The sequence below is a fragment of the Chenopodium quinoa genome, unplaced genomic scaffold (assembly GCF_001683475.1).
Source record: "Chenopodium quinoa cultivar QQ74 unplaced genomic scaffold, ASM168347v1, whole genome shotgun sequence".
NCBI lineage: Eukaryota > Viridiplantae > Streptophyta > Magnoliopsida > Caryophyllales > Amaranthaceae > Chenopodium > Chenopodium quinoa.
The window spans coordinates 1,078,332-1,096,989 of NW_018745291.1; the positions used below are offsets into that span (position 1 = coordinate 1,078,332).

General features: G+C 34.2%; 3 protein-coding genes across 4 annotated transcripts; 1 reads left to right on the forward strand and 2 right to left on the reverse strand.

Annotated features, from left to right (window-relative positions):
* Positions 1–249: 249 nt before the first annotated feature.
* On the reverse strand, positions 250–2,937 carry LOC110712202 (wall-associated receptor kinase 5-like). The gene is made up of 3 exons (XM_021890661.1): positions 1,999–2,937; positions 1,745–1,924; positions 250–1,544 (listed from the first exon to the last, which is right to left on the reverse strand). The coding sequence occupies exons 1-3, from the start codon at positions 2,918–2,920 to the stop codon at positions 370–372; spliced, it is 2,277 nt and encodes a 758-aa protein (XP_021746353.1). The 5' UTR covers positions 2,921–2,937; the 3' UTR covers positions 250–369.
* Positions 2,938–5,101: 2,164 nt separating this feature from the next.
* On the reverse strand, positions 5,102–13,888 carry LOC110712153 (nuclear nucleic acid-binding protein C1D-like). Of its 2 annotated transcripts, XR_002509511.1 has the most exons (7): positions 13,399–13,888; positions 13,225–13,280; positions 12,728–12,782; positions 12,491–12,571; positions 12,151–12,387; positions 5,643–5,785; positions 5,102–5,461 (listed from the first exon to the last, which is right to left on the reverse strand). XR_002509511.1 is itself a non-coding variant. In XM_021890592.1 (6 exons), exons 1-5 carry the CDS (start codon positions 13,622–13,624, stop codon positions 12,158–12,160), a joined length of 648 nt encoding a protein of 215 aa, XP_021746284.1. In that variant the 5' UTR covers positions 13,625–13,887; the 3' UTR covers positions 5,102–5,461; positions 12,151–12,157. The 2 variants fall into 2 exon arrangements, 1 of the variants encoding a protein (XP_021746284.1); XM_021890592.1 differs by lacking the exon at positions 5,643–5,785 and having other exon boundaries at positions 13,399–13,887.
* A 1,433-nt stretch (positions 13,889–15,321) lies between these two features.
* LOC110712163 lies at positions 15,322–18,230 on the forward strand. The gene is made up of 4 exons (XM_021890605.1): positions 15,322–16,460; positions 17,199–17,269; positions 17,561–17,747; positions 17,869–18,230. Exons 1-4 carry the CDS (start codon positions 16,365–16,367, stop codon positions 18,001–18,003), a joined length of 489 nt encoding a protein of 162 aa, XP_021746297.1. The 5' UTR covers positions 15,322–16,364; the 3' UTR covers positions 18,004–18,230.
* The last annotated feature ends 428 nt before the right edge of the window (positions 18,231–18,658 follow it).

Consider the following 18,658-nt stretch of genomic DNA (forward strand, 5'->3'; position numbering starts at 1 on the left):
GCCGCAATACAACCTTGAATGTTAGCTAGGTACGACTGTACGAGTGTGCAACAATTTTATTTTCTACTGATTGATTATCAACCTAACTCAAATTGTAGATTGCATATGCACGAGTGTAATGCATACGGAAAGGGAAACATAATAGAGTTCAAGACATAGAAGTTGGGTTTATCTGTTGATATAGGCAATATAACTATTACGAACTTACCAAAGAGATGAAGATAAATTATATAATAGCTTTAAGGGAACACAAATTCTGAATATTAATAAAGCTTTTACACTAGTTACAAGATTAGTCAGATTATAGGATTTACAGGAGCATAAAATTTGATGAAAATCATGGTATATAGCTCTTCCAAAAATAAAATGTTATCGACTGAATAATAGAGAAGGTTCTGCAGAGCTATAAGAGCTGCTAATTTCCATAGAAGAAGTGCTAAAACTAGTAAAATCATTATAGTATAAACCTTTGGATACTGTTGCAGGCCTTTCAACAGACAGATGAATTGACAGTACTGCTTCTATCTCTAGCAAAACTTCTTTCATGGTTGGTCTTTTCTTTCCATCCAAGTTTAAACATCGCTTTGCAAGATTAGCAATTGTAAGAAACTCTCCCTTCAAACTCTTTTGTAGAATTTGAGAATCTATAATATTAAGCAAACTACATTCTTCCATATGGGAAAGAAACCATGATGTCAAACTTCGATCCTCTTCTGATGTTGCTCGTATTGCTTTTTGTCCTGTTAAAAGCTCGACAAGAACCACCCCAAAACTGTAAACATCACTTTTTTCTGTAAATTGACTAGACTGGAAGTACCCTGGATCCAAATAACCAAATGTTCCCATAACTTCAGTAGTTACATGGGTTTGATCAATCGCTATTGATTTTGAGGTCCCGAAATCTGATAATTTAGCCCTATACTTGTCATCCAAAAGTATGTTGGAAGACTTGATGTCCCTATGAAATATAGGAATAGACGATGATGAATGCAAATATGCAAGTGCTCCAGCTGAATCAGAAGCAATCTGTAAGCGCATTTTCCAAGTGATTTGGAACTCTGCATTCGGATAATGAATATGATGGCAAAGAGTTCCGTTGGGGATAAACTCATAAACTAGTAATGGAACTTCCGTCTCCAAACAACATCCCAATAACTTCACAATATTCCTGTGACTAATTAGTGATAAGATAACAACTTCATTGATGAATACCTCACGATTGCTTTCTTTCACTAGTTTTGACTTTTTTACAGCAACTATTCTTCCTTCACCAAGCATCCCTTTATAGACAGTACCATGGCCTCCTCGTCCAAGTATTCTATTTTCGTTGAAGTGGTCAGTGGCTTTCTCCAACTCCTCAATTGTGAAAAATTTAGTTCTATCTACAACTCCGTCACCAGAAGACATTTGTTGGTGCAGCAACAATCCACCATTTCTCTCAAAGTGTTTAGCTCTTTGTTTGACAACCTTCTTTTTCTTGATTAAGGACTTCACCCACCATCCACTGAGAAACAGAAGTATCGATCCCAGCGTTACACTCAGTCCTGCAGCTCATGAATATACAGCTCAGATGACACATATATTAACATTAAATCAGGTTTCAGACAGTTTATTGATTATTATACTCATGTAATAATAGAAAGAGAGTAAATAAGGCCTTGTAAAACCAACAATAATTCAAGGTGATCGTCATATATACCGACCAATTTTTTACATAAGAAAATATTAAAGGAATTATGCTTACCTACTAACAACTTGTATCGATCATGATGATTAGTGTTGAGATGAGGAATGCAAGGATCATTCAGTGTGGCTTTTCCACTGTAACCCCGTGGGCATTTGCAATTATAACCTCCACGAGTGTTGATGCAGAGTGCCGGTTTGTTGCATGGATTATTGTTTCCATCCGCACATTCATCAATATCTAAATAATGTATACATAATGTAAGAAAATGAACTCGGGAAGAAGAAACAGAACAAGAGTGGAGTGAAAAGTACCTTGGCAGTCCTGAAGGTAAGGGTTACCCTGAAATCCTGGGTTGCATTTGCAGCGGTATCCATCCCGGTATTGCTTCTCATAGCATTTGCTATTTCCCCGGCACATGTAATTCCCATCTGCTCGCGCTGTTTCACAAGTTGTATTCCCAATCGACCAATCAAAGAAAACAGGAAACTTCAAATTCTGGTAATAAGTATCATCTTGGGTAAGAATCTGTCTGATAGGGTACGGCAGTGAATCATCTTCTGCATAATCCTTAGCCAGCACAAAAGCGACACTGCATGGGTTGAAATCTTGCACCAACTGCTGGTCACTCAGACTTCTGAATGTCAAATCAACATTGTTTAGTCCATTTGGAATGGAAACCAAGCAACAACCAATGCCAGAACATGATCTAGTATCAACATCTTCGGGTGCAGCACACACAGTCATGCACCCGGAACGAAACTCTCTCCTGTTGTCCATTGTACCATTCAGCATCACAAAAGTGTCACACCCAATAGCACCAATAATGTTCTTGGTCGTCGAGAGAGGAAACCTTTTCGTACGTATCCAGGCTCGGTATTCAGCAGAAGGGGCAGTGGTATTAGACTTATCATAACAGCGATATGAAATAGGGTAATGAACCAAGAGTTCACCCTTCAAGGTAATTTCCTTAATCTCTACCTTATTCCCCAAAGCAAGGATTGGAGGGTTGGCACTATTGTTACAACTAAGGTTGAAGTATCTACCATCATCAAAGGGAGTACCATAGTGACATTTATCCCCTACACCAAATGGGTAAGGGACCGTAATGTTGCCGCATTTTTCGGGACAGTTCGGAAGCGAGGTTGCTGATGATAATGAAGCTAGTATTGGCCATAGCAGAGCAACAATAACGTTTACAAAACATTGCCATCCCTTGTTCAACATTCTTCTCATTTTTGCACCAACTTAACAATTAAGTGTTCACATTTTATAATAAGCTTGTTGGTGGAGTACTTACAGCACAATTCACAGCTGCAGCCAAGAATTATACTTCAAAAATGAGGTGTCTAAAGTGCCAATTATTGCACTCCATTGATAATTAATTCTTAAGAATCAAGTGGTCAGTTTAAACGATTTCTTATTCTATTCTACTAATTTGAATCAAAATGACATATTCAGTAATTGATTATAATCACTAACTCACTATACACACCTCCATTAAGAAAGTTAATTATGGTCAATGCAAGTCCCAATTTCCGAGGTCAATGCCTTCAAATGGAAGAGAAAAAACAGTTGTTTATGCTTTAAATACAAAAAATAAACTACTTCTCGGTTTATTCAACATACAAATTGGATATATAATTATATATAAATATATTACGAGTAAAAATAACAATATACGAAGTAGTACCTTAAAGTCTAAAACTGTGGATTTAAAGGGTCAACAGTTTGAAACAGGCCATATTAAAAAGTCACGTGTTAACAGGACTAAACTACCAACTTAGACGGGCTAGGGTGATAGTCAAGATGCAGTAGATTGAAGTCGTAGTATGTAATATGGACTATGGACTACGGAGTATAAATTATTGATTTTCACTTATTAAAACAAAATTAAAATTAGATTTACCGATCAAAACTTAATTTTAATTCTAATATTCACAAATTAAACTAATATTGTATGTATGTACTATTTTTTTATTCCTAGGTAAAGAGCACGGTGCTTAAGTATCGTGTCAAAAACACTGTATTTTGATTATGTTACGATTGTTATCCTGTTGTTATTTGTTAACAACATATTTGCCACTTGATTGCTATTGTCAAAGAAAAAAAAAAATAAATAAATAAAAAATTGCTACTTGTTATTGTGTAATAAATCAAACAATACTATATTTAGTCAGATTATAACGCAAAACAAGATGTCATTAATTAAAAAATTAAGAAAAGACCCAAGTAAGATCAGACGAAGTGGTCGTCCATTGTAGCATGTCAATGCTGATTTCAGTTCAAACCAAGCCGCAATTTGATGAAGAATTATGAGCTGGCAGTCGATTTGAAGGTTGACTTCAGCTTAATCGATTGAATTCGATTCGAATTTTTGGAGAAAATATATGATTATATCTAAGAACACAATAATTGTGATCAAAGTTGTTTAAAGCTAATGAAAGATCGTTTGATACTAACTGAAGAATAAGAAGCTTTTGATGAGTTATGAGTAGTACTATTTCAATGGGAGCAGTTAAGAATTGAGAGGAGTAAAACAAGTCAAACGATGCTAATAAAAGCGATTAAGAAAAAAAAAATAAGTCACTATATTAAAATAAAGATTATTATGTTGAAATAAAAGCGATTGTGACATTATAAAAGTTATAAGAGGTAAATTTTTTGGGATGTAAACAGAAATAACATTAAAGGTCACACAAGTTTTAATAAAGATTACTATGTTAAAAAATAAAGATACTATGTTAAAATTACGGTCACTATGTTCCAAATAACGTAAGTGATACGTGTATATAAATCTCAGGTCCACAATAATATTATTGTGGACCAGGTCCACGCAAGAATTTGTCGGAGTATATATCTCTTATCATATCAGTACACCTATCAATTGGTGGTATAACAGTGATGTGGGTTATACGGATGCAATTAATATGGGTTGATGATTGGTGTATGAGGTGATTGTTGTGGATTTGAGCAAGAGTTATATGAGATAGATACATGAGAAAGAGATTATATGAATGTCCAATAGTAGACAAACAATCAAACTTAATTAATAAACTAATATTTATTAAAAAATATTATACCTCATAAAATCAAGTCAACAGGTTAAGTTCGGGTTTGGGTCGGCTTTCACTCGCAAAGTTACGGGTTAAATCGGGTTACGGGTCAAAAAACTTTGTTCAAAACCCACAAAGACAGGGTGGGTTCAATTCGAGTTGGGTTTGCAAGTCGGGTCGAAAATTGACAAGTCTAGATACTAGACCCGATCAAGTTGAGCTCGTCCTCACCCGGCCCGATTTTGGGCGGGTTCTGGACAGTTTTTTCCAGCTCGAAATCTGGTTGGGCCCTGCGCTGCCCAATTTTTTACAAACTTTGGACGGGCTTGGGAAATTCGAATGATTACAAATCAGGCTTTGATTTTTCAGATTATTTTGCTCTACCATAGATATTCATAGAGACTAAAATAAACTCATATCGGGATTCAATTCAAAGAGAAAAAGAACTAACTTACAATTAAGCTAACATTCTCCAACAACAGACTATAACAAGCACTAACAGACGTAACAGCCTCTAAAGGAGAAAAAGCTCTTCTAGCAATACCATCACTAGTTCACTACCAACAAATATAAACAAGAGTTTTGATTACTGTATTTATGAACTTCAAAAGCTAATAACAAATAGGAAGTGAGCCTCTTGCCCATTTGAAGAGACCAGGCTGATCTATCGAACAAACTACTCATCCTCCCAAATGAAGTCGAGATTTGAGAACCTAGAGACCTGCAAGGAGCACAACAGCAGGAGTCTGTAAATACATATATAATGACTAGATTTTGCAAATAAGATTCAAGAACATCTTAAGACCAAAGAAAAGATGTGACTAGGTGGAAGGAAAAGTAGAAAGATACAACCGCATAAAGGAAATTATTTACTTTACATTAAACAAAAATCAAACGATTACCCATGTTGAAACGAGTGTGCAGAAAGATAAGGATGTACACGGTTTGACCATAGCCAATGTTCACAGATTAACTCAAAGGAGTTTCATTATTTGTGAGATATAAAGGAGTCGGGTTTAGAACAAAAATAGCTGGTCAAGCCCCCCTACAAAACACCCTGTCAAAAACTCAAATAAACTCCATAAACACTTCAGAAAAGGAATTGATTGATGAAAAGACATTTATACCATGATGTCTAATCCACAACAATAGATACAGTGGCGGAGCCAGGATTTATAATTCGGGGGGACAAATTTTGGAGGTTAAAGTTTCGGCAAAAATCTCAAGAAAAAAATTGATAACCTAAATTGTTTAATATTTATTTGAAATCACATGCCAATTATTTCTATATGGAAAAAGAGGGGTAAAAAAGTTTTATTGTATATTAAGAAAATTATCCAACAAAAATGAATAAATTTATATTTGTAAATCCTGTTATGTAATCACATAATTGATAAATACGAATTAATTACCTTATCATAAAGTCAAATAATTATCGTTAAAACAAATTGATGGTAGATATGAAGGGCCAGGGTTTGAGTTACATTCGAAAAAATAAACTCAACTTTTTCAAATCAATCATATTATTAATATGTATTTCGTTAAAACACAGTTACAAACAATTAATTAATAGTAATCTATTTATTAGAAATGTAAAAAAAAATTGAGTTTAAGCACACTTAGTTAAGCGATAATTAAAAACAAGAAGTAGGAAATAAGAAATAACATTAAAAATCCTAAAACAAGAAATAGGAAATAAAAAATCAAATTAAAAAGGTTGTTGAAAATTAGAGTATGTAATAAAAAAAACAAGAAGTAGGGGAAAAAAAAAACAAAAAAGCTGAAAAACAGTAGAGTAGGGAATCGAACCTAGGACCAAAACACAGCCTTACTAAGGACTCAACCACCAAACCATATTCAATATTGTGATATCTACTGTAAGTATATGTTATTTATAGCCTTTTACTGTATTTTCTTGATTTTTTTTTTTTTAAAAAAAAACTTTTTTTCCGAAAATGGGGGGACAACTGTCCCCCCTTGTTCTAATGTGGCTCCGCCACTGAATAGATACCAACACACAAGTTTTTTCTCCAACATACCATTACAACCTACAATTACAAGCTGACAGCCCGTCGTGCCATATCTGTATAGATCTTTCCGTATTCAAGTCCAACAATCCTCTTCTCCAGATGAATAGATGGTAGTCTAAAGGCCTCCTACTAAGAACTTCTCATGTCCCAAATTATTTGCAACTTGCATTAATACTAAATTTTTGACGACTAATATACAGAAAATAAACATTCACCGGATTACAAAAATATATCGTTACATACGTATCGAAAACTCTTTACTAGTGTTACAAATATTTCTTTAAATATTAAAGGCCAATATTTTTCAGAAATAGAAAGTACAATAGAAGCAAATAATGGCAGCATAATTAACAAGTATCCAACTAATATTGGTAAAATACATTCATGAACTGAACTTTCATCATTCCAAATATCCATTACCCATGACTTTACGAGTAAGTGTTTTGTCAGAATTGGGGGAGGCACTACGTCTATGTATCCTACATTCCGATTCATAAACAATGATTCACGCATCTAGAGGTAATTTCCAAATCAAGCAAGATAAATACACATGGAATGGAAAAATTCAGCTAACCAGCAAAAGAATTATTTCTCATACTAAGGTGGCAGTGTGGCAGAGAGTCAGCCCAGTCAGGTATCAAGACATTCTAATCAATCGAAATTGCCTAGAAGCAACAAGTGATTAATAGGCAGCTGTAGCTAAAATGGCATTTTGGCTACTAACACTGCAGCTATGGAATCAGCAATTCATCGCCAAAACACGACTTGTAAATGAAGGTATCCTTCCTCAGCATAAGTCATACAAGATCAATTAGTTTCCTACTACTCAGCCAATGCAAAACGGTTACCCGGATTTCAGACTCTTTGTGTGCTAGATCAATATGCTCAATTAAAATAACTATGTTCTTGACAAAGGCCAAGTTCAGACCTTCAAGGTACAAATAACAAAGGTTATCTCCATTAAATTGGCTACTTAATAAAAAATATGTAATAGTCCACACATGCCCTTTTATCCTGTGAAACTCTACAAAGAAAATTATGAGATGAAGTAACAAGGGGATATTATAAAGCATTATTGTTATTTGGTAAGTTTCAAAACAAATGGATAAATCAAGTCTCACCAACAAATGAAAAGAAATTGTAAGATTTGAATTACTTAAGTACATTTAAAGGATACATTAACTCAATAACAATAGCCAACCTAGTTACAAATAGGGGTGTACAAAAAAACCCCGACCCGAAAACCCACAAACTACCCAACGGGTAATCAGTGAATATTTTCAATTTTACGGGTTGGGTACCCACTTAAAAAACTTGAATTCTGGGCCAGAAGTTGAGTATCTCGGGTACCCGTTAGTTACCCATTTTATTTTTATTAATATTTTTTTTCCTGGAAATACTCATAAGGGTTTACTCTTATTTCTTTACTCTCTCTCTCCTCTGCCACACAAAGTCATCTTCTCTTCATCTCACTCTCAAAATCTCACTGCACCTCTCATGGCAAACCCACTTATAACTCCTTAAAATTACAAACCCACTAATAAACTTCATTTAAAATATTCAGATCTTAATCATTTTATGAAAGGTGGGCTGGAACATTCAAATCATCATCATTATCCCATGGTCCATGGAAGCTTTTTTTGACATAAACTTCATTTCTGTCATTTGTTTACAACAAAACTAATTTTGGTGAGTTCTTATGAAAGCTGGGCTGCTTCTATGTATACCAACCAAAATCTTTCTACAAAAATTCATAAGGTGTTCCACTCGTGATCCCACAACACCACCATACCAAGAAGCATCAGATCTGACGCCAATGATGATGGGAACACCTTTATATAGCCACCTCACTTCATCCTCTGCTGCCTATTTATCACTCCATCTCTTTGTAATCGCTCTACTTGCATAGACTTTTGCTTTCTGACCTACCTGACCTTTCCTACTATTTGTCTCACCTACTTGGAAATTTCACAAGCCACCTCTTAGCTACACTTTCTATCAGCAAGGCACATGCTAAGCTATTGTCATTGTTGGTAACATGGTATAAGCAGAACCCTTTCTCTTAAAAATAAATAAAGAATTAGAGATGTTTAAATAACAATTTAGCTGAACAAGCTGCAGGAAGCAGGAGCTGCCATTAGAATATCCATCCAAATCTCCAAAGCTTGTTAGATTACCTAATTCCACCATCAGCATCAATGGGATGAACATTCCCACATAACTTCTCTTCCCCTAACCACAGGTGTCTCCTTGCACCAACAAGTAAACTTTCACTTTTTACACATACCTACCGACTATGTCAATATTTTCATTGACAGTGAGATTGGATAGCAATAAATGGAGTTCCTGTCAAAAAAAAAAAAAAAAAAAAAAAAAAAAAAAAAAAAAAAAAAAAAAAGAAGCAATAATGGAGAAGGCAATTGAGAAAAAGAAGAGGGAGGAGAGGAGATTCTTTCAAAATCTTTGGATTAATTTACTTCATTAACGAAGGAACAAAAATGGATCCCTCCTACCCAAAATAGCAGCCAAACAAAAGAAATTTGATCCCTTAATCTCTTTTCCTTTCCTTCACTTCAAATTCTCTCATCAAAAAAATCCTAAGCCAACCCAAAACGTTCTTTATACTACTCTCAACTAATAAAGGATAAAAATCCATGAATCATTATCACTCAAACATTAATAATGGCATGATAATTGCTTGTTACTGTTGGTAGACTACTTAGGATAACCAATCCCATCGCCCACTCCCACTCCGAAACTAGAAAGGCACATAGTGTGTTTTATTTAATTTTTGATTATTTTAATTATAAAAATGAATTCTAATAATATACTTCAAACTATTTCAACTATTTGCATCAATCCAACCATGTTTTTTTCAAAGTATATACGCCAAAGAAATTTTCCTAAAGAGAATGTACTTTATATGGAAGCCGCATACAAATGGGATGTTACTCTCGATTTAGAAAGGAACCCTATCCCAAACACACACACCTCGGGTGCATAAAGCTATGCACTTTGAGAAAGAAATTACGTTATAGCCACCATAAATTCTTTGTATCGAAACAGGAACAGTGAAGTACTAAAGTGTGTTAACTAAGAAAAAGTGAAGGTGAGGCAATTTGACACCTAGCAACCATCATTTTCCTCATTTTGAAAACAAAAACAATGGCAATATGGCATAAATTTAAGCAAATACATATATACACAAGGAAGCTTCACTTTCACTGGTAAACAGGAAGACATCAAACACCAATCCCAAAGAGAACAGAAAGAGAAGTAAAAAGACAAGGTGCAATTAGGTATAGAAATATAAAACATACATACTTAATTACTCATTTCGTCCCCAAATATACCTCTTTGGGATGTCTAATATTAATTGCATCAGTCCTTTTCAGTAAGCGTATTTTGTCTACTTTACTCAAAAGTTGGGCTTGGACCACCCATTTCTTGCCCTCAAAAGTTCCGCTTATTCAAACCTCCACATTATTTCCCTAAGTTGCGATAATAGAAGACAGTCTGGGAACTATCTTCTCTAACTCAAGTAGCCCTTGTCATAAAAGGGAATTGTGAGTGTGCGTGTTGTTTTTTCTTTTTTTTTTGATGGTGGAGGGGGGGTAAAAACTTGTACAAGTTGAATAGTCTCTCTTGGAAAAAAAGTTCTAAAATGAGTACCATGTATATATGAAATAGGCTTACTCTGAAAGTTTTTATACCATTCAGATATCCAGATATGAGTAGTAATGAAAATGGAAAAAAAATAAACACTACCTCTGTTTCAACAAATTTGCAACATTAACATTAATGGATACTACTAATTATTTGCAACAAATGTTTTCTTTCCTTTTTTACTTTTCATTTTTTCTACCTCTCTCATTACATGCAACATTAATTTTATCTCTCCGTTTACCACCCATAAACAAATTTTACCTAGATGTTGGTGAATGTCAAATCATTGCAAATAAATTGTAACACAGGTAAATAAATAAAAAGATGACGCGTGCTCCAAAAGTTACTAAAATAATACAGTCTACAATCTTCTTCTCCCAAAACATCCCATGATAACTTAAATATACTTCACCCCACACCTGGCAAAGGGGATTTATCGTCGTTGGATTCTTGTCTCTCAAGTCTCAAGCATCCAGCCCATACGTAACCCACATCTGATTTTTTTTTACTCTAAATTGTAGGGATTCATTAAATGAGGCAGTAATAGTTATCCACATGTCAGGTAGCATTTTGCCAAACAAGCAATACACTTTCCTAAGTAGTATCCTTTTGGGGGCTCGACAAGTTAGTACTCTGAACCTCAATCTGGATTCTAGAAGTAAAACCAACCCTACACAATCACAATTTATCATTTTGGAGTGCTTAAGACATTGCAGTATACAAATATAGGATAATAGATTCATTTATATCTTATGATGACAACTTCACATCTCACATTCTGCAAATATCAATTAAACTATCACTCTATCAATCTATAAAAATATATGTTCACACCTCACCTAGATGAACACAGCTTGCAAGTCACAACACAAACATAGATTCACAGATCAACAAAGTTGCCAATAAACTTGTAATTTCTTTCTGAAAGAAAAAATGAAATTCAAAAAGAAAAGATGGAGTATGAAAAGTTGAACAAGCTTCTAAACAACCTATCCTTGAGTAGAAAGTTAGAAAGGAAGCACCAAAAAAGCCATATAAACCCAGTAATTTTGAGGTAGTATGATTAGTAATACTATCAAATGTATCAATATGTTTTTTTACGTTCAGTTCTTTCTTTGATTTACCTTCCCAGAAAGAAAAGAAAAAAAAAACTGTAGATTTCTAAAAGAACCTTTCATAATTAACTGTTAAGGAAAAACTAAGTTCTTTTGTTTAACCTAGCGATATGAAATTAAGTTTTCATAAACTATCATGGAATTATTGACTTAGTTTCCAGTTATTCTCCTTACAAGTTTAACAAAGTGGTTCATAAACAATACAAATCACCAAATTCACTGTCAATCTCAGTTTAGATCTGTAGCGATCCACAATTCATCTTGATCAACCCAATTTTGAATCCACTCTCATATGAACATTTTTTGGCAACCTTGGGTAAGAAGCTGAAGGAAACAGTCACCGAAAGTACCACAGAGTTCACATTATAAACAGAACTCAATGCCTCCACCAAATAAAAGGAAAATTGCGAAGTATCTTACAAGGTGATCAGCTTATCACTCATAATTTTTCAAGACTCACCAACTAGCTAATTTCAAATTTCTTGCAAGCAATATGTACATGCAGACTATAAACACTAAAATAAATCATCACAAAATCGAAAAGAAACAAGTAATTAAAAGATGATATGTCTACCATGTAAGGCAGAGAGCCACTTTACCAGTAATTTAATCCTCATCTATCTCTACAGGTTGCACAGGGGCCAGAGGCCCCTGCACACCTCCATTAGTTTCACCAAGAAGTTCACGGGCAGCTTTCTGCAGAAATTCCTCTGCAGCCTCTCGCACAGATTTCATGTCACTTATCGGAGTTTTCCTCTTCTTCTGAATATTCCTCTCTGAGTACTTCATTCTGCCTTCCTCACCCTTACTGATGGCCCTCATTCTTTTTCTCTGCTCTACAAAATCAAAGAAGACCATATAATCAATTTTCAATCAAATTTCGTATGAAATGTTAAAGAAAAAATCATTATCTATGAAGCTACTAGACAGGTCACCTACCAGCGGTAAGATCAGGCAAAGAGTGTTCAATAAAGCGTGTTGCTGCTTGGGTGTTCACTGTAGTGCTAGGTCGCAAGGGTGCTTCAATATACGAAGAAAACAAGATAGCATTATTAATCATTAAGTGTAACTACATAAGGTATCGACAAAACAATAAGAAACGTTACGGATATCCAGCATTGACTTTCCAACATAAAACCAATGCTGCCAACCAACACTTAAAGCAGCAGTCAATACCTCTACTTTTATCCACAAAGCGCTCAAGTTTTTCTTGATACCGGCTCAACCTATCCTAAATAAGTAACCAAAACAAAGAATCAAAAAGTGTAAAAGCTGAATAGCTAAGAACAGATAACTACAGATTTTGCACATCTACCAGAGTAGTATATTCATGAATCATGATTTGCAATGTTATTTCGACAACATCACTGAGACAGGACAAAGGCATCAAATTTGAAGGGAGCAAAAGCAATCAACCAACAAGAATTCATCAATTTAAATACTAATAAATGCTTTATATTCTATACAGAATACATCATACAAAGCACAAAAAACTTATTAACACAAGAAAACTGATAGTACACAGCAAACTTATTCATCCAAATCATCCCAAAAATATATACTTGTATATCCTTATACTGATGTACATACCAATATCATCAAATGCGCAAATTCAGCATTGATTCACAACCAATAAAAATAGAATAAAAATAGTAAAATAAAGGAATGCTTACAAGTTCTCCTTTAATTGGGTGGTGATCAGGGTAAACCCCACTGCACCTCAACTTCACTGTATTAAAAGAAAAAAAAACATGGAAAAAAAAAGGGAACACAATCAAAATGGTCAATTATAAATAAAAACAAGAAGAAATTAACCAAAAATGGGAAATTTGAGGAATTTTCATTACCAGAAAGAAGAACAGAAGTAAGTTTGGCAAGCAAAAGAAGGGATTGAGCTCGCTCCAATGGTGGTAATTGAGAAAGGACTTCAGGGTCAGAAGTAAGCGAGAGAAACTCATCAAAATTTGACTGAAGTTCATCAATGTTAGCCAATGTTGTTCTTACTCCTTCCATTACTTTTTCTGGGATTATATTGCTGCTACTGCTGCTAATTTTATTATCTTCAGCCTCCATTGTTGATTTTTGATAAGAAAAATTCTAGGGTTTGAAGAAAAGGGAAGAGGTTTTATCGATTAAAGGTTAAAGATTGGATTTTTCTGTGAAAATTTGATGTTTTTTGCACATAATTTTGAGCCGTTTTTAGGGGTTTTCAAGGGTTAAAATGGTTTTAATGGCGGCATGAATTTATAATAAAGTCGAAAGATTAATTTCAGGCATAATATTACATCATGTATTCATATTGTACCTCAGCTTTCTTACCTGAATTTGTAAAGGAATGTCTTTGCCAATGAAGGCAATTTCTATTTAAGTAGTATTTATTTTCCTAAAAAAAAATTATTAGGCAAGGAGAAAAACTCTAACTTATCTTCAACTCCTACGGTGTGTTTGGTCTAGTATTTGCGGGTTAAACACTTTAAAAATGAGGGAGGGAGGGTAAGTAATTCTTACTCTCAAAGTTTTCCTAATAAGAATTGAACTCCCAACCTTAAAGCTGGTAAGTACAATCTTTCTCACTAGATTAAACTTAGCTTGATATGGAGGCAATTTCTATTATAAACTCGAGTTTAGTGAATGTACAAGATATGTGAAAGTGATTAAGTGGCACATGTGTCACATTACTTGATTGTATCACCCGATCATATAGGTTTGATGCTCAGGTGGTGAAATAGTCAAGTGTTTTGATTTGATTTAACCGTCAACACTATGAATTTAAGGTTGAAGTTGTTAGCAACAAATGCAACACATATTAAAATACCCTTTGCTAGTTAAGCATACTTGTTGTGGCGGTTTGATATAAATTTCATTTAATTTGGAAGTTTAAGGTAACTTGAATTGCTAACAATGATTAATGTCAATTGTAACAAGAAGTTTTTTTTAGGGTGATATAGTTTACAAGAGAGCATAGTTTGCTTAACTTATACTTTGTAATTTCTTAATATCTTTTTTTTTTTTTATTTCATCATGTATGGACTCGAGACTATGGTGGCAGAGTGTATACATCGGTTAAAGTTGAACATATAATTGTAAGGGCATGGTCAACCTATTGGGTAGGGGTGACCATGCCCTTTTGGTGAAGTTGTTATTGAACTTGAGATTTTCGAACATGGTGTTGACAATGGTGGAAATCGGGGGAAAGAGGAGGAAGCTTCAATGAAAGATGGAGGAAGGAGATGGATTCATTTTTTGGGTGGGTGTGTACAAACACCATTGTAATACTTTGTCCTATGTGTTCGAATATATAGGTTATTAACATGGATTTTAATTTACTACCCTTTTTTTTTTTTTTTAAGCATAATTTACTACCCTTTTAATAACATGAGAATGTCCTTTTTAACTCTAGATATGTTTTATTAGTCAATTATGAAGATAACTTGTATTTTATCAAAAAAAAAAAAAAAAAAAAAACAAATTCTTACGAGTAATTTAACATGAATTTATGATCAAACATGTTATTTGGAAACCTAAAAAAACCAAACAGAAAACAAAAGGAAAAAAAAAGGATAATGAGTGCACAACGCAAAATTCACACCATGAATGCACGATGCACCATTTTCCTTGGTTGATTAGTTCATTCACAAAATGGACCCCACAACCAAAAATGTCATAAAAGGGCATTTTAGTAAAGTACAACCAAATGTAGTTGCCTTGATAAAATAACATTACCAGCACCAGGCCACCATACCAAATCTCACATCACAAAGAATACAAGTGTACAACATTCATTCAAAGCTTTGCCCCTATTTTTTTATGGCCCCTTTCAAACCAGGAAGATAACAAGTCATATGCATTTTTGGCAACCATCCATAAAAATACAACTTTTCCCCATTTTATCTTCTACCTTTATTTTTCCTTTATTTTTTTAATTTTTGTAATTTCAAGTCCTCTATATTATACTACTTTACAAAATTAGGAAAAAAAAATGAGAAAATTAAAAGAAGAAAATGTTGGAAGCAGGGGAAAAAGAAAAAAAAGGAAAGAAAGAAGGGATTTTTATGGAAAGGGGTGGAAAAATCATGGCTTTCTTCTAATGTCCTCCAAACAAAGATAGAAAGAAAGAAAGCATTATTTTGTATTCTCTCTCCTCTCTCTTTCAAAGATGAAAACTTTAATGCCAGAAATACCCTTTGTTTCAGGGATTTTTTCCATCAAAGTTTCCATGTTCATCACAAACCACCAACTCTCATTTCCAATTCCAAAATTCCTTGTTTTGTGAGGATGATGAGGTGAGAGGTGAGGTGGGGAGTGGGGTGGGGGCCCTTTTTGGGGTTTTCACATCTCTTGCCATTCAATGTTTCCACAGAAAGTGAAGAAACTTCAGCCTTCTTGCCTGCCTTATTACTATCCCTTTTCACGCTAACTCTTTCTCTTTCTCTCTCATCTAATACCCTCCTTTCTCTTCTATTCTTTCCTTTTCTCTCTCATTAAATCTTATCTCTCTCCTCTCTGTCTTTTTCTTCAATTTTATAGGGTTTGTTCTGATTTGGGTTTCTTGATTTTTGGGGGTTTCTGTTGATTTGGGTTGGTGGGTATTTGATTCTGTAATTCTGATTAGGGTTTGTTAATTTTTGGGTATTTTTGTTGATTTCTGTGGATTTGGGTTGATGGGTATTTGATTTTTGAGCAAAAGGGTTTGTTCTGTTTTTCTGATCAGGGTTTCTTATTTTGGAATTTTTGTTGATTTGGGTGGATGGGTATTTGATTTTGAGCAAAAGGGTCAAAAGGGCTTTTTTTTTAGTTTTTATTTTTTGTTTTCATGGATTCTCGTCGATCAAGTTCATCTGGTGATCAGGAGGCTATAATCAGGGTAAAGCATCAGTCTTTGTTGCAAGATTACTTGGTCTTGCAAAAGGTTTGTCCTTATTTCTGTATTATGTTTTAATTTTGCTTGGATTATATGATTTTCTTGATTTTTTTTTCTTTCTGACTTTGTGGAGTTTATAATAGTATGATTATGTGGGCAATTTTGATTTGTGTGGAAACTTTCAAGTTAATTGCAGTCGGATTGATTTAAATTGATTTGATCACAGTTGAAATTTGTTGGGTTTGATGTAATATAAGCTGATCACAGTTGGATTTTGTTGGGTACTACACTATGTATGATACAATTTGAGTAAATTACTGTCGAATTTTACGGGGGTGTGATTTAATTTGGGTTGATCATAGTTGAGTTTTCAAGATTTAGATTTAATTTGAATTAATTTATGTTGAATTATCTGGGGTTTGATTTAAGCTAGTGGATTGCAGTTGAATTATATATGGTTTGATTCAATTTGAGTTTAACTCGGTTTTTTTATGCTTATACTACGGAGGATGATAATAATTGTCGAAAGTTGGAAGGTGATGTGTTGATTTTGCTTTGATGATTATATCGATTATTGTATTTGGGTTTTTATGCTTAGTAAATTGTGAAATTTTGTGTGGATTTCATATCAGCAAGAATCTAGTTTCGTCAAGGAAAGTGCTGATTTATTAGTGTTGGAATAAAGTGTGGGGATTTCTATAATAATCTTTGAGATATTTCAAAGATTTTCTTCATTTTGTTTGGTTAGATTAATCAACTAACTAGTTCATTGTTTTCTTTGTATAGGAATTTGTAACAAAGAAGCGAAAGCTGAAGGAAACAAAGGAAAAGAAAGAGACCCTTTTGGATGAAGTCAGGTAATTTTGTGTTAAACAAGTGCTTGTTTGGCAATCACGTTTTCTTTTTAGAAATATGTGTGAATGGTGGATTAGCAATCCTAGTAATGGTTCTCACGAATGAGCTATTATACTTTCTTCGATGATGGTATTGTGATTATGCAGTGGCTGATATATGGGTAGTCGAGTAGGGCTTAAACATGCTGATGTCAGAACTAATATATGATTTTGCACTTGTTACTTTTCCATAGACTTCCCTTACTATTAAGGTTCCCAAACTAACAATTACTATTAAATTTCATTTGAATTCAGATTCCTGAGGCGGAGACGCAACCTCCTGTTGAAGATGCAATCACAAAATCCAGAACAACAGCAAGATTTCGCTCACTCCCAAAAAACACATGCTAATAACGAAGTAGGAACAAGTGGAAGACATGCTAGTACTAGTGATCCAGCTTTGCCAAATTCACATCTTGCAATAGGTTCTATATGGAATTCGGTAAGTTCCTTGGATTTTTTTGATGATCTCTCTGTAATCGACATATTGGTCTATTGGATATGCAGCAGGATGTTTTGGGGCACAACATGATGCCTGATTTGTGCTTTCTATTGTAATGCAGGGTACCCTTGCTAAAGAGGAGGTGGGTTTTCCATCAGTGAAAGTGGGGAAGAAGCCTAAGGACTTGTTTCCTAATGGCAAAAGAGCCGATAAAAGGAAAATTTCTTGGCAAGACCCATTAGCTTTGAAGGTTTAAGCTTATCACCATCGCTGAGAATACAATTTGTGCAGAGGACCTTATTTGACCTTGTATTAGTGAACCATTCTTTTCTTCTACCAGTAGTTTGTTTTCTAAGAATACATGTAGAGTAAAATATGCGCCTCCCTGGAAATGTTAATTCCTTGGCACCTTATGTATTGAAACTTATAGTATATAAAAGGAAGTTGATATGATAATTGGTTGCCAGATTGTATTACTATGTAGTTTGTTTGTCATAATCACTTCTTTCGTGTTTTTCTACACCTTCCAGGCTATGGTGACTACTTACACTGTAGTTTTTGGCACAGCATTCTAACAGATTAACAGATCTTACAGTGTTTTTTTCTTCATTTATTCTGTTTTGGTATTCTACAATGTCGAGCTGCATATTCGCTTGCATAATGGTATACTGATGGTTGCATAAGCAAATGTGATAGTAGGTGATCTACTCTTCACAGCATGATTTCCGATCTTACACGTATACCACACAATCACAGTGGGAATTTGGAAATGTTTTATGGTCATTGACACTAGTAATCTCAAGTTTCACCTGTCTAGCTTTAGGTTGCAGTGGTTATGAGAAAATTTGCCCAAATTGTCTACTCAAGTTATTATGGCATTGTTACTGTGAAGCTTCACATTAGTAGGATCT

What these genes read in the sequence shown, in the direction of transcription:
- LOC110712202 (XM_021890661.1), bottom strand. Translation starts at nt 2,920, where the DNA reads ATGAGAAGAATGTTGAACAAGGGATGGCAATGTTTTGTAAACGTTATT. An exon ending in TTACCTTCAGGACTGCCAAG is followed by an intron (nt 1,925 to 1,998) that starts GTACTTTTCACT and finishes TACATTATTTAG; the next exon opens with ATATTGATGAATGTGCGGAT. An exon ending in TCGATACAAGTTGTTAGTAG is followed by an intron (nt 1,545 to 1,744) that starts GTAAGCATAATT and finishes CATGAGCTGCAG; the next exon opens with GACTGAGTGTAACGCTGGGA.
- LOC110712153 (XM_021890592.1), bottom strand. Translation starts at nt 13,624, where the DNA reads ATGGAGGCTGAAGATAATAAAATTAGCAGCAGTAGCAGCAATATAATC. An exon ending in ACCCAATTAAAGGAGAACTT is followed by an intron (nt 12,783 to 13,224) that starts GTAAGCATTCCT and finishes TTACTTATTTAG; the next exon opens with GATAGGTTGAGCCGGTATCA. An exon ending in TTTGCCTGATCTTACCGCTG is followed by an intron (nt 12,388 to 12,490) that starts GTAGGTGACCTG and finishes TTGATTTTGTAG; the next exon opens with AGCAGAGAAAAAGAATGAGG.
- LOC110712163 (XM_021890605.1), top strand. Translation starts at nt 16,365, where the DNA reads ATGGATTCTCGTCGATCAAGTTCATCTGGTGATCAGGAGGCTATAATC. An exon ending in ATTACTTGGTCTTGCAAAAG is followed by an intron (nt 16,461 to 17,198) that starts GTTTGTCCTTAT and finishes TTCTTTGTATAG; the next exon opens with GAATTTGTAACAAAGAAGCG. An exon ending in ACCCTTTTGGATGAAGTCAG is followed by an intron (nt 17,270 to 17,560) that starts GTAATTTTGTGT and finishes ATTTGAATTCAG; the next exon opens with ATTCCTGAGGCGGAGACGCA.